This window comes from Callorhinus ursinus, unplaced genomic scaffold (assembly GCF_003265705.2).
Source record: "Callorhinus ursinus isolate GAN/ISIS: 27379988/994484 unplaced genomic scaffold, GSC_fseal_2.0 scaffold4, whole genome shotgun sequence".
Lineage (NCBI taxonomy): Eukaryota > Metazoa > Chordata > Mammalia > Carnivora > Otariidae > Callorhinus > Callorhinus ursinus.
The window spans coordinates 39,765,328-39,778,502 of NW_027397066.1; the positions used below are offsets into that span (position 1 = coordinate 39,765,328).

At 38.0% G+C, this 13,175-nt stretch overlaps 1 protein-coding gene across 4 annotated transcripts in view; it reads right to left on the reverse strand.

Annotated features, from left to right (window-relative positions):
- The window catches only part of TEC (tec protein tyrosine kinase), a 143,002-nt gene that overhangs the window by 22,482 nt on the left and 107,345 nt on the right, over positions 1-13,175 (reverse strand). For 2 of the 4 annotated variants that reach the window (XM_025886920.2, XM_025886918.2), the window contains 5 exons: positions 12,101-12,182; positions 11,312-11,440; positions 9,585-9,625; positions 8,265-8,440; positions 4,458-4,523 (listed from right to left, as the gene is read on the reverse strand). In XM_025886920.2, coding sequence (XP_025742705.1) covers positions 4,458-4,523; positions 8,265-8,440; positions 9,585-9,625; positions 11,312-11,440; positions 12,101-12,182 — 494 coding nt within the window. The remainder of the gene's footprint in view (positions 1-4,457; positions 4,524-8,264; positions 8,441-9,584; positions 9,626-11,311; positions 11,441-12,100; positions 12,183-13,175) is intronic. The other 2 variants (XM_073891632.1, XM_073891633.1) reach the window with 2 other exon arrangements.

Sequence of the window (13,175 nt, forward strand, 5' to 3'; positions counted from 1 at the left end):
TTCCAGCATGGGCTGTAGCAAAGAACGAGACAAATCTTGGCCTGGGAAGACTGGGAGGAGAGGGGGATCTCTGATGGTCTACATGGAGAAGAGGTTTCATCTTTCTCTTTGAGCTAGGCATGGTCCATGCCATGTGGAATTTCTGAGCCTGGGCAGAGGACTGGGGGATTCCCATGCCAGAAACCATACACAGCAAATTCCCTGAGTCACACAGAGGAGGAGGAGGGTCCCTTGCAAGAGAGGAAATTTCTGAACTAAGATAAATCCAAAAAACTCATGGCAATGAATCATAGCCTTTATAAAATCCTCATTCGTAATCCCATGAGTCAGGGGAGTTCTCATAGTTAGATGAGGATTATCTGGTTTCCAAGCACAGCCCTTCCCAAATCATCAGTTAGGTCTCAGTCAGATCACTTTAAAATTGGGTACAAGTTTTCACTGTTAAGCACCTTCTCTAATTCTAAGGATTTTGCTATATTTTCCTAAAATTTATTTAAGAACAGAAACACTATTTATCTTACATATTTTGTATACCCTTAGCTATTTCTAAAACAACTTTCAGGAAGTCACATCCCTGAGTGCTATTAATCTTTTTCTAGATCTTAAGGGATACTTACATTACAGAAAGTGATATGGACAGAGGAGACAGCTTTTTCTTGGTGGTGGTGGTGGTGTTTTATTATTTTTTTTCTTTTTTCTTTTTATTAACATATAATATATTGTTTCAGGGGTACAGGTCTGTGATTCATCAGTCTTACACAATTCACAGTGCTCACCATAGCACATACCCTCCCCAATGTCCATCACCCAGCCACCCCATCCCTCCCACCCACCTCCACTCCAGCAACCCTCAGTTTGTTTCCTGAGATTAAGAGTCTCTTATGGTTTGTTTCCCTCTCTGCTTTCATCGTTTCATTTTTCCCTCCCTTCTCCTATGATCCTCTGCTTTGTTTCTCAAATTCCACATATCAGTGAGATAATATGCTAATTATCTTTCTCTGACTGACTTATTTTGCTTAGCATAATACCCTCTAGTTCCATCCACATCATTGCAAATGGCAAGATTTCATATTTTGATGGCTGCATAATATTCCATTGTATATATATACCACATCTTCTTTATCCATTCATCTGTTGATGGACATCTAGGTTCTTTCCATAGTTTGGCTATTGTGGACATTGCTGCTACAAATACTGGGGTGCATGTACCCCTTCGGATCACTACTTTTGTATCTTTGGGGTAAATACCCAGTAGTGCAATTGCTGGGTTGTAGGGAAGCTCTATTTTCAACTGTTTGAGGAAGCTCCATACTGTTTTCCAGAGTGGCTGCACCAGCTTGCATTCCCACCAACAGTGTAGGAGGGTTCCCCTTTCTCCGCATCCTTGCCAACATCTGTCATTTCCTGACTTGTTAATTTTAGCCATCTGACTGGTGTGAGGTGGTATCTCATTGAGGTTTTGATTAGTATTTCCCTGATGCCGAGGGATGTTAAGCACTTTTTCATGTGTCTGTTGGCCATCTGGATGTCTTCTTTGCAGAAATGTCTGTTCATACCTTCTGCCCATTTCTTGATTGGATTTTTTGTTCTTTGGTGCTGAATTTGATAAGTTATTTATAGATTTTGATCATAGCCTTTTATTTGATATGTCATTTGCAAATATTTTCCATTCTGTCAGTTAGATTTTGGTTTTGTTGACTGTTTCCTTTGCTGGGCAAAAGACTTTTATCTTGATGGAGTCCCCATAGTTCATCTTTACCCTGGCTTCCCTTGCCTTTGGCAATGTGTCTAGGAAGAAGCTGCTGCGGCTGAGGTCAAAGAGGTTGCTGCCTGTGCTCTCCTTTAAGATTTTGATGGATTCCTGTCTCACATTTAGGTCTTTCATCCATTTTGAGTCTATTTTTGTGTGTGGTGTGAGGAAATGGTCCAGTTTCATTCTTCTGCATGTGGCTGTCCAATTTTCCCAACACCATTTGTTGAAGAGACTGTCTTTTTTCCATTGGACATTCTTTCCTGCTTTGTTGAAGATTCGTTGACCATAGAGTTGAGGGTCCATTTCTGGGCTCTCTATTCTGTTCCATTGATCTATGTGTCTGTTTTTGTGCCAGTACCATACTGGCTTGGATGATGACAGCTTTGTAATAGAGCTGGAAGTCCGGAATTGTGATACCACCAACTTTGCTTTTTTTTTTTTCAACATTCCTCTGGCTATTCGGGGTCTTTTCTGGTTCCATACAAATTTTAGGATTATTCCATTTCTTTGAGAAAAGTGGATGGTATTTTGATGGGGATTGCATTAAATGTGTAGATTGCTCTAGGTAACACTGACATCTTCACAATATTTGTTCTTCCAGTCTAGAGCATGGAACGTTTTTCCATTTCTTTGTGTCTTCCTCAATTTCCTTCATGAGTATTCTATAGTTTTCTGAGTACAGATCCTTTGCCTCTTTGGTTAGATTTATTCCTAGGTATCTTATGGTTTTGGGTGCAGTCGTAAATGGGATCAACTCCTTAATTTCTCTTTCTTCTGTCTTGTTGGTGTATAGAAATGCCACTGATTTTTGTGGATTGATTTTATATCCTGCCACTTTACTGAATTCCTATATGAGTTCTAGCAGTTTTGGGGTAGAGTCTTTTGGGTTTTCCACATAAAATATCATATCATCTGCAAAGAGTGAGAGTTTGACTTCTTCTTTGTTGATTCAGATGCCTTTTATTTCTTTTTGTTGTCTGATTGCTGAGGCTAGGACTTCTAGTACCATGTTGAATAGCAGTGGTGACAGTGGACATCCCTGCCATGTTCCTGACCTTAGGGGGAAAGCTCTCAGTTTTTCCCCATTGAGAATGATATTCACTGTGGGTTTTTTATAGATGGCTTTTACGATATTGAGGTATGTATGGTGGTGGTGCCTTTAAATAAGTGAATGAAGCATCAGAATGACCACCTCAGAATCACAAAAGTCTATTTGGTATAAGTGAGCCTCTCATTAAAACCTGGCCACGCACTGCTAGTGGGCATAAAAATAGTACGCCCATTGCCTTCTCTGGAAAGCAATTTGACAGCATGCATTAGGAGTCGTAATAAGTTCGTAACTAGCCTTTAGCCCAGTCCGTAAATTTTTAGAGATCTAGTTTATGACAATAAGCAGAAAGAGGTTATCTCAGTTACTATTATATAGCAAAGATGCTAAACACCACAATGCTGTACAAATAAGAAAATGGTTATGTAAATTATTGTATATCCGTGTGCCACGTGCCTGGTTGTACCTGCTAAGGCCTAGCACAGTGCCTCACACATGCTAAGCTCTCAGTAAATATTTGATGAATTTATGACTGAATGAAATATAATGCAGTTATGAAAATGTTTTTGAAGAATATCTAATGGTATGAGGAAAACTCACAATACACTGTGAAGTAGAATAAAGAGGATATAACACATACACAGCATGATTCTATTCCTTTAAAAATAGTAAAAAAAAAATTGAAATGAAATGCTAATGTTGGGGCACCTGGGTGGCTCAGCCATTAAGTGCCTTCGGCTCAGGTCGTGGTCCCAGGGTCCTGGGATCGAGCCCCGCATCGGGCTCCCTGCTTCTCCCTCTCCCGCTCCCCCTGCTTGTGTTCCCCCTCTTGCTGTGTCTCTCTCTGTCAAATAAATAAATAAAATTAAAAAAAAAAAGAAATGCTAATATTAAGAGGTCAACTCTAGTTGATTTATGAGTAATTATTCTTATTAGCATTTTTCATATTTTCAAACAATTTTAAAACAGCAATCATATATTGCTATTATAGCTAGAAAAAAGAAACAAACTTTAAGATTTTGTTTTTAAGTAATCTCTATACCCAATGCAGGGCTCAAACTTATAATGCCAAGATCAAGGGTCACATGTTCTACTGACATTCAGCGAGGTGCCCCACAAATCTGTTTTTTTACTTTTTTTTTCATTTTTTTAAAGATTTTTAATTATTTGAGAGAGAGAGAGAGAGAGAGCACACAAGCAGGGGGAGTGGCAGAAGGAGAGGGAGAAGCAGGCTCCCCACTGAGCAGGGAGCCTGATGTGGGGTACGACCCCAGGACCCTGGGATCATGACCTGAGCCAAAGGGAAATGCTTAACCGACTGAGCCACCCAGGCACGCACAAACATGTTTTTTTAAAGGCCACTCTCAGAAACTGTATTCTGATTTCTTGAATGAATGAACAATAATCTGTATTTCAAAGTCAGCTAAGCTGTGATTTGTTTAGAATCAGTTCAGTTGTATTTGCCTGTGTTATTCCATTCATACATAGTACCTTCAGGTAATGTGTACTATAGAAACTAATTCTCACAACATCTTTTACCACTCTAGACAACTGAGTTAATGAAAGATACCCATTAATCTCCAAAATGTCTTACATAATTAGGAAAATGAAAACATTTTTTGGTTCTCCACATTCATAAAATAGTCATTTACTTACTCATATTGGTCTAAGTTGTTTGATTTCTTTCCCGTTACATAATTACTTGGGATATAACCTTCACTCCTGGAAAGAAGGAAAATAGGTAAACAGAAATTATTTTACTGAGAGGTTATTAAAAGAAAAATTACTGCCTTTGTGGAAATATTAAGCACTATATATTACCTAAAGCTTTAAGAAAAACTAGTCAACCCCCAATAATTCAATATATCTATAGCATTTGATGCTTTACAAACTACTTCCTCATTTGACCTTCTCTAAAACTCTGAGATAGGCAGGCACAAGTGTTCCCACTTCCTGGTGGGGAAACCAAGGCTTGGAAAGATTAAGGGACTTTCTCCAGGTCCCAAAGCTAGCCAGTAACAGGGCCAGAACTTAAAATCTGACTTTATGATAGGTTCAGAGCCCTTCCTAATATTCCACGATGCTTCTCTTGAATTCACAATTTCTTGGGATGTTTGAAAGAAATCACGATTTCAGAAAAGTTAAAGTGTCAGATAAAAATACCCATCTTGCCAATACTCCAACATCTGTGTAGAGTACTGTTTCACAGAAGGTAATCCCTGACCTCTACATCAGCATCATCTGGGACATTTGCTAAAAAGGTGAATTCGTGGATCATACCCCAAGAGAACTGAATGAGAAGGCCTATGTGAGGCCAAGGAAACTTCAGTTTTACCCCAGATGACTCTTACACACATTACCATTGAAGAAGCCCTCATACTTGAAGTTTGCTAGAGAAAATCTCAAATGCCCACAAACAAAAAGGAAACTATGTCAAATGAGCGCTCTTTTCATTTGATTTGGAAATCATTTCAAAATGCATACATACATCAAAACATCATGGTATACACCTTAAATATATGTAATTTTTTATTTGTCAATCATACTTCAGTGAAACTTAAAAATTTTTTAAATAAAAAAGGAAACAATCATAATAGGTAGAATCTTGGTAGGAGTCAAGATTTTAGTGTAAAATAAAAGACATGTGTATAAAATTTTAAAAATTGAGTAAAATCCTTGTAATCTTAAATTTGAATTTGAACTATTAGTAGGAACTCATAATACACACACACACACACACACACACAGTACATATATGTAGCTCTGCTGCACTGAGAAAGGCCCAGAAACAAAGACACTCTAGGAGTAATTAGAATCCTAGCACCCCAATTGTTGTCCAAACACTATCTCACTAAAAGGAGCAAGCATTCCTTGGAAAAATGGCACACTGAAGGTTTGGCTAGGAAAAAATACCAGATGAACTTGAGCTGTCTTATTTTACCCAGAAAGCAAGGAAACTAAGAAAGATTAAAGAGGTCCCAAACCAGCTACCACTGACCTAAGATGGGTCAATTCAATCAAAAAGAATAATGACTGCAATGGTTGCAATATGCATCCATAACAACCCTTAAAACAATTATTGGTTACCACTGTTATCACTGATAAGGTGAGGAGGCTCAGTCATCAACCCATCATTCTGAAAATTGGTAAAAGAAAAAAATCAAACATTTCTCTTGCCTTTGCTGTACAAACCAAATGAACTGATTGATGAGATAGTTCTTCTCTAGAGAATAAATACAGACAGAATGCAGAGTTAGAAAAATCACCATTTTACAATCCCTAATGAAATAATGGATCCAAGCAGTAATCACTAATGAATGCCAAAATCATTAGGTGAAACCCTGATGAAAAACTTTATCATCACCTGGACCAGTGAGCAGTCTTCACATCATTAGAAGTGGGACAACCAGATATCAATTTCTAATGTGATCAAGACCCTAGACTACAATTTACAGGAAATATAGGACTCGGAGACCTATTAAATGATACCATGTGAAAGCAATTAGCTTAATCTAGATTATGGATCATTTCGTAGGGTAAATGATCTGGTTTCATCAATAAATCAAACTTGGAAAAAAAAAAAAGAAGGATGGGGACTGTTGTAGAATAAGAGACATATCAACCAAGTCAAAATGCAATATCTGGACCTTATTTTAATCTTAATTAAATTGCATAAATACATCTTAGAGCTAATCAGAGGAAAACAGAATTATGTAATTGGTACCATCCTTAGACCAGAGGAGCCCCTACCATTGACCTCACACTTTCAAGAGCATGCTAAAGTCCGTGTTCCCTCAGCCCTCTTCTAGACCATCACCTGGATAACTAGGACCCCAAAATTCTCTGTCCGTGGCTAAGGCCAACACAGACCTTTCCACCTTATACTCTGAAAAGCAAATCATGCTGGTTACGTACAACTCCTTCTAGCCCAAGTCCAAGGGGTGGCCAAGTTGGGAAGTGGCTTCTGCAAGCGATGTGGACAGAGCTTGTCCGTATGGCTGGGAAATCCACATGGTGCATGTGGGATGGAGCTAGGGTAGAAGGGAAAGAGAGGACCCCAGAGAGCCAGCCCTCCATGCACTGTCACATTCTGGCATGGGACTTCATTCAAACCTTGCTTCCTTGTCATTTTGAAGGTACGTTTGTTAAGTTAGAGGATAAATGTTATTTTATTTACCAGTTTGTCAGCTTGACTTAGGGCTTCAAAATATTTAGATAAATGATATGTGGGCTTTCATTTATACTCTTCCTCCAGTCCTGACAATGTTAGGGTAAAGTCTACAGGTCGTATTTTTTTAATTATTATTAAGTATGATAATGACATAGCAGTTGTTAGTAGTTAGATTCAGGGGTAAAATGACAGAATGATTTGAATTTACTTTTAAATACTCTAAAAAAAAAAAAAATTGGGAGGATTGGTAAATCAGTCCAGAAGTGAACTGAGGAATAGAGAATTGGAACTGGGAGATGTATTTAGTGTTTTGCTTCACATCCAAGGAGGCAAGGAGGTGAGAAAGCAGATTTGGAGGGAAGGTATGCTCTGGCCAGGACAAAAAGTCCTCTCCTTTTTATCTACAGGAATGCAGAATATAAACAGGATTATATTTCAGAGGTAAACACAGTATACAGTTTCTTTAATGAAGCCTAAAAGATACTCATCCCCTACGTTTATCCATATTTACTAATCATTTACCAAATAATATTAAAGTTGAAAGGACTGGTCCTTTAAATCCAAAATTATCTTGTCTAAATAATGCTTGTTTTTAAATTTCTTTCTTTTTTTTAGATTTTATTTATTTATTTGAGAGAGAGAAAGAGCATTCGCACGCTAGTGGGGGGTGGGAGGGAGGGCAGAGGTGGAGAAAGGGGAAAGAATCTCACTCTCCATACTGAGTGCAGATCCCAACACAGGGCTTGATCCCACAACCCTGAGATCATGATTTGAGCCAAAACCGGGAGTCAGATGCTTAACAAAACTGAGCCACCCAGGCACCCCATTTTAAAAATTCTTGCATTTATGTGTATATATGTATTTTATACATGTATTTTATATATATATATACACACACATGCACATATGTGTGCACACGCGTGCGCGCATGCGCGCGTGCACACACACACACACACACACACATTCTCTCTCTCTCTTAGAAAAATGTAAGCTCACTTACCTTGGGGAAAAAAACCTAAAATGTCATTCTCCCAAGATCAAAATAATCTAATTAAACATACAATGAATGAGAAAGAGACCAATGTAATGCATTCTAATTTCTGGAAAGAAGTGGTTGATCCATTTGCATTTATTGAGTCATTACTAAGAATACATTGTGTTACTGCAAAGTAATAATGTGTACTTTCATTTACTGTTGACTGAACTAGTCTCATTACATAATAGTTAGACTCAGCACTCAGCCCATAACTCCCACCCACCCGCTGTGTGTCATACACAGAGGGAATACTTACCCGTATTTATCTCTTGCTCTCCACCAATGAACATCATTCTTTTCTAATATAATATACTCTTGGCCTCTCTCTAATCTGAGATCATGCGGCTCTGTTGCTTGGAAATCATACATGGCTACAACGATTTCTTCACTATTGTCTTCTTCTTCAGGTGGAATTGGTGGGGGAGGCCTTCGCTAAGAAAAGGAGACAACATATGAAAATGTAGTCATTCTGTTTGAAACTGGATGTGAAGCAAAACACTAAATGACTCACACAGCACCAGAGAATAAAGCAGAAACCTCAAGTCTACCTAATACAATCTGGGGAACCCTCCCGTGACTTTGATGATATTGGTGCTACTGGACTTCTCAGGGGTTTCAGAATATAGGGCATGAGCAAAAACCCTCTTTATTTTTTTTTTAAAGATTTTATTTATTTATTTGAGAGAGAGAGAATGAGAGATAGAGAGCACGAGAGGGGGGAGGGTCAGAGGGAGAAGCAGACTCCCTGCTCAGCAGGGATCCTGATGTGGGACTCAATCCCGGGACTCCAGGATCATGACCTGAGCCGAAGGCAGTTGCCTAACCAACTGAGCCACCCAGGCGCCCTGCAAAAACCCTATTTAAACATCAAAGAGCCTCTGCTCGATGTCAGGGCTAGCCTTCCAGGGTTATGTGAGTAGAAACCAAAGGACTAAAGGTGGACCCACCATTCCAGTGGCCTGCAAAGGGGAAAAGACACATTAGAGAGTGAGTCTTTTATCAGGTCTCCTCTCAATCAGAGCATTTTGCACTTCTTTGTGCCTACTATGTGCAAGGCATGCACCTAGTACCTAACACACTTTTTTTTCATTTATTCTTAATACTGATTCTATGAAATAGAGTATATAATTCCCATTTTACAACTGAGGAAACAATGGTTTAAGTAATCCACCCAAAGTCACTTGTACCAGATTCACATTGCATGGGGTACTATCTGAGTCCCAAGTACATGTGTTTCCAACCATACCCCACTCTTTAAAGGCATATCATTAAATCACCGAATTCACTTTTTTGACATAATACTGTGGTCGTAAGACTGAACTATTCCTTCAAAGTCCCATACCTTTTCTACAATTCTTGAAGCCAAAATATAAGCAAAATGCCAGATGGAAGAGAGGACCCCAGTGATAATCTGATATAATTAAATTAATATTATTTGATACAAAAGAAAATCAAAAAATCCTTAGCATATTGGTTTCTGATATGATATGGTAGGGAAGGGGGACAGAATCATATGAATGAATATAAACTTACTTATTAAAACTGTAAATATTTCTAAAAGGTAAAGACCACCTACCTTCTTTGTTTCTGGTGCTGGAGGTAATGCTTTTTTTATACCTGAAAATGACAAAAAATAGGTCAAAATGCCATCTTCCAATGATTGAGAGTTTTAACAAAAAGTGAAAACACAAAGATGAGAAATCCACTCGGACTCTCTCATTCTGGTGCATGTTGCTTATATCAGTATTTCAGAGAAGAATTTAAAATGCTATCGAAGCTGGTTTGTTGTCTGCCTTCCTGAGCAGACTAAAAATGCCAGAGGGATTGGGGCCATGTCTTATTCTTGGTAAACAAGTGAGACTACGACTAACTAAAAAGCTTACACTCGGCGAAGGAAACCATCAACAAAATGGAAAGGCGGTCCACAGAAGAGGAGAAAACACTCACAAATCACATATCTGATAAGGGGTTAATATCCAAAATATACAAGGAACTCCTATAACTCAAAAGCCAAAAAACTCAAATAACTCAAAAATGTTGCAAAGGACCTGAACATTTTTCCAAAGAAGACAGTCAGATGGCCAACAGGTACATTAAGAAGTGCTCAACATCACTCATCATCAGGGAAATGCAAATCAAAACCACAATGAGATATCACCTCATAACTGTCAAAATGACTATGATCAAAAACAGAAAAGGTAACAAATGCTTGGGAGGGTGTGGAGAAAAGCCTCGTGCACTGTTGCTAGAACACAATATGGAGGTTCCTCAGGAAATTAAAAATAGAACTACCATATGACTCAGCAATCCCACTTCTGGGTATATACGCAAAGGGAAGGAAAGCAGTACCTTGAAGAGACATCTGCACTTCCATATTCATAGCAGCATTATTCACAATAGCCAAGGCATGAAAACAACCTAAATGTCCATCAACAGATGAACTGATAAAAAAATGTACTGTGTGAGATATGTATATATAATGGAATGTTATCCCACCTTTAAAAAGAAGGAAATCCTGCCATGTGCAACAATATGAATGAACCTGGAGGATATTATACTAAGTGAAATAAGCCAGACAGAAAAAGGACAAATACCACATGGTATCACTTATATGTGGAATTTAAAATTAAAAGAAAAGTCAAACTCATAGTATCAGAGAGTAGAAAAAGTAGTTGCCAGGAGATGGGTGTTGGGGAGAGGGAGACAGAAATGTTGGTGTAGAGGGCACAGACGTTCACTTTTAAGATGAATCAAGGCCTGAGAGTCTAATGTATAACGCGGTACCTCTAGTTGATAACACTGTAATGTATAACGGAAATGTCCTGAGAGTAGAACTTAAATATTCTCACACATACACACCAAAAGGTACACATGTGAGGTGATAGATGTCTTAACTAACTTCATGGGAAGAATCCTTTGCCATCAGGATGCCAAATCATCACACTGTACACTTTAAATATCTTACAATTTTATTTGCTAATTATACCTCAATAAAGCTGAAAAGAAAAAAACTGCTGATGGTGCCACATTAAGCTCATGCTTTTAACAGAGTCATTTTGATCAGGCTTCCATATTGTGATAAAAGCTCTTGAAAACAGACCTTCTGATTCCATGAGATGGCCCCACTGCTAAATAAACATAATTATTCATACAAAATACACCCACCCTACAGTTACACGGTGCTAGAAGGTGTAAAGGTTACAGTTAACCAACACCAGAATCAAAACCAAGTCACTTTCACACTATACCAATAGTTTGTATATCCTGCACATAATATAATTATAAAATAAAATAAATACTTACTACTCTCAAAAAGGTTATATTTTTCACATCCAGGTGCTAATTTTTCAGTTTGTCTGCAACACTGATAACTTCCGTCTGCCCAAAATTTAGGATGATATTTAATCATAATATTATTGTTGTTCTTTATTTCTGTAATTCATAGACACAAATGATTAGTGAGATAAAACAGATGACAGAACGTTTTGTAGGTAACACTGTCAATCATTCTCTATTTCTCATATATTACGTTTATTATGAAAACACCTTCATAACATCATACAACCCAGCGTTCAGAAAACCCATATGGTTCTCTTCCACCTTCTTATTTTGATGAAGCATCCTTGTTAGCAGAAGTGACTGCTGCTGTACCATGATGGATAAACACACAAGTCAGCCCACCCCATTCTGTTCTGCAGAAGAAGAGGTGAGGACTGCGCAGAACAAATCACCCATTGAGACACTCTACGCACAAGTCATCATCCACACCAAATGTTGACTCCATAGGCCATTTCTTAGAAAATAAAATCCTATTATCATAAAAGCCCAGCGCTTTCTCATCTTTAAATGTTTTAGGCATTAAATGGAAGCATACATTTTTTAGAAACTACGTGCATACCACTAGAAGGAATCAGATTATAAAAAAGGAAGTTGTCTTCATCATGTATCACGATAGCAGAGGGTCCTCAGAGAAACACTTATTGTAGATTAAAAGATTAAAAATGCAAGATACATTAGCCATATTTCTCTTCTAGTGATAACAATGTTATATCTTAAAATTATGTACAGTTAATATTTCATTATGAGTTTTACCTTCTTTTAACTTCTTCACCCACCGGTCCCTGCTTTGTGCACTAGGTGCAAAAATGTAAAGTGTGTTAGCATCATGAACAACCTAAAATAAAACAAAAGATGGAATAGGTAAGAAATACTTAGACACAGCACTTCTGTCTAGCACAGAGACCTTGGTACCAGAGGCATCAATAAATGATTCTGAAATGATCAAATAAAAGTCAATTACTTTGGATCCAAAGAACCTACATTCCTTTCTTACAACAGCGTATCTATTTCTTCATGTCTACATCAAGTGGTGTACACATTTTGCAAAGGACTGTGTTTTTATAGAGGAAAAAATATAGAGAGAGGCCAAGATGCTTCACTAATCTTATTTCTTGCAATCTAATTAACTGAAGATCCTTAAGTAAATTTGGTGTAGCAGGGATTACTCTAATCTAGCATTTTTCTGAATATTTTACGTGAATGGACTACTCTGTCAGTGTCATTGCTATACCTTCCTTTTGCCACTATAAATAATGGCAGTGGCTAACTTTATTAAACACTATCCCAACTCTATACTATGTGCTTTACAGACATTAACTCAGTTAATCCTACCATTAAGGCATAAGTATTTACATTTTATGGAGGAGGACACTAAGGCTGATCCCAAGACCTTCCATTCCTGTGTAACTCCAGAAGGCACCATTCATACAGAACACACTGCATATGGTGCCCCCTAATGTTGTGCTACATAACCTGCCCATCTCATCTGGCTGGTAATCCAGAAAACCAGGATCCTGACTTCAGAGCCCAAACTGTGAACCACAGTGCCTCTTTTAGAGGTAACTCGTGGTGAGCAATTAAAGTCTTATTCTTAGTATTTTTAATATTAGTAATAAAATTCAGCCTGAGAAACTAACCCAAGAATTTTGTCTTTGGTCTGTCACTTTACCTTTGGTCACAATCACAAAGCAGAAACACCTTGACTGGCTAAAAAGAAATATAAGGCTAGAAACCTCCCTTCTGACACTGAAAGACAAATACTGCATGATCTCACTCTATGTGGAATCTAAAATAGTCAAATTCATAGCAGTAGAGAGAGTGGTGGTTG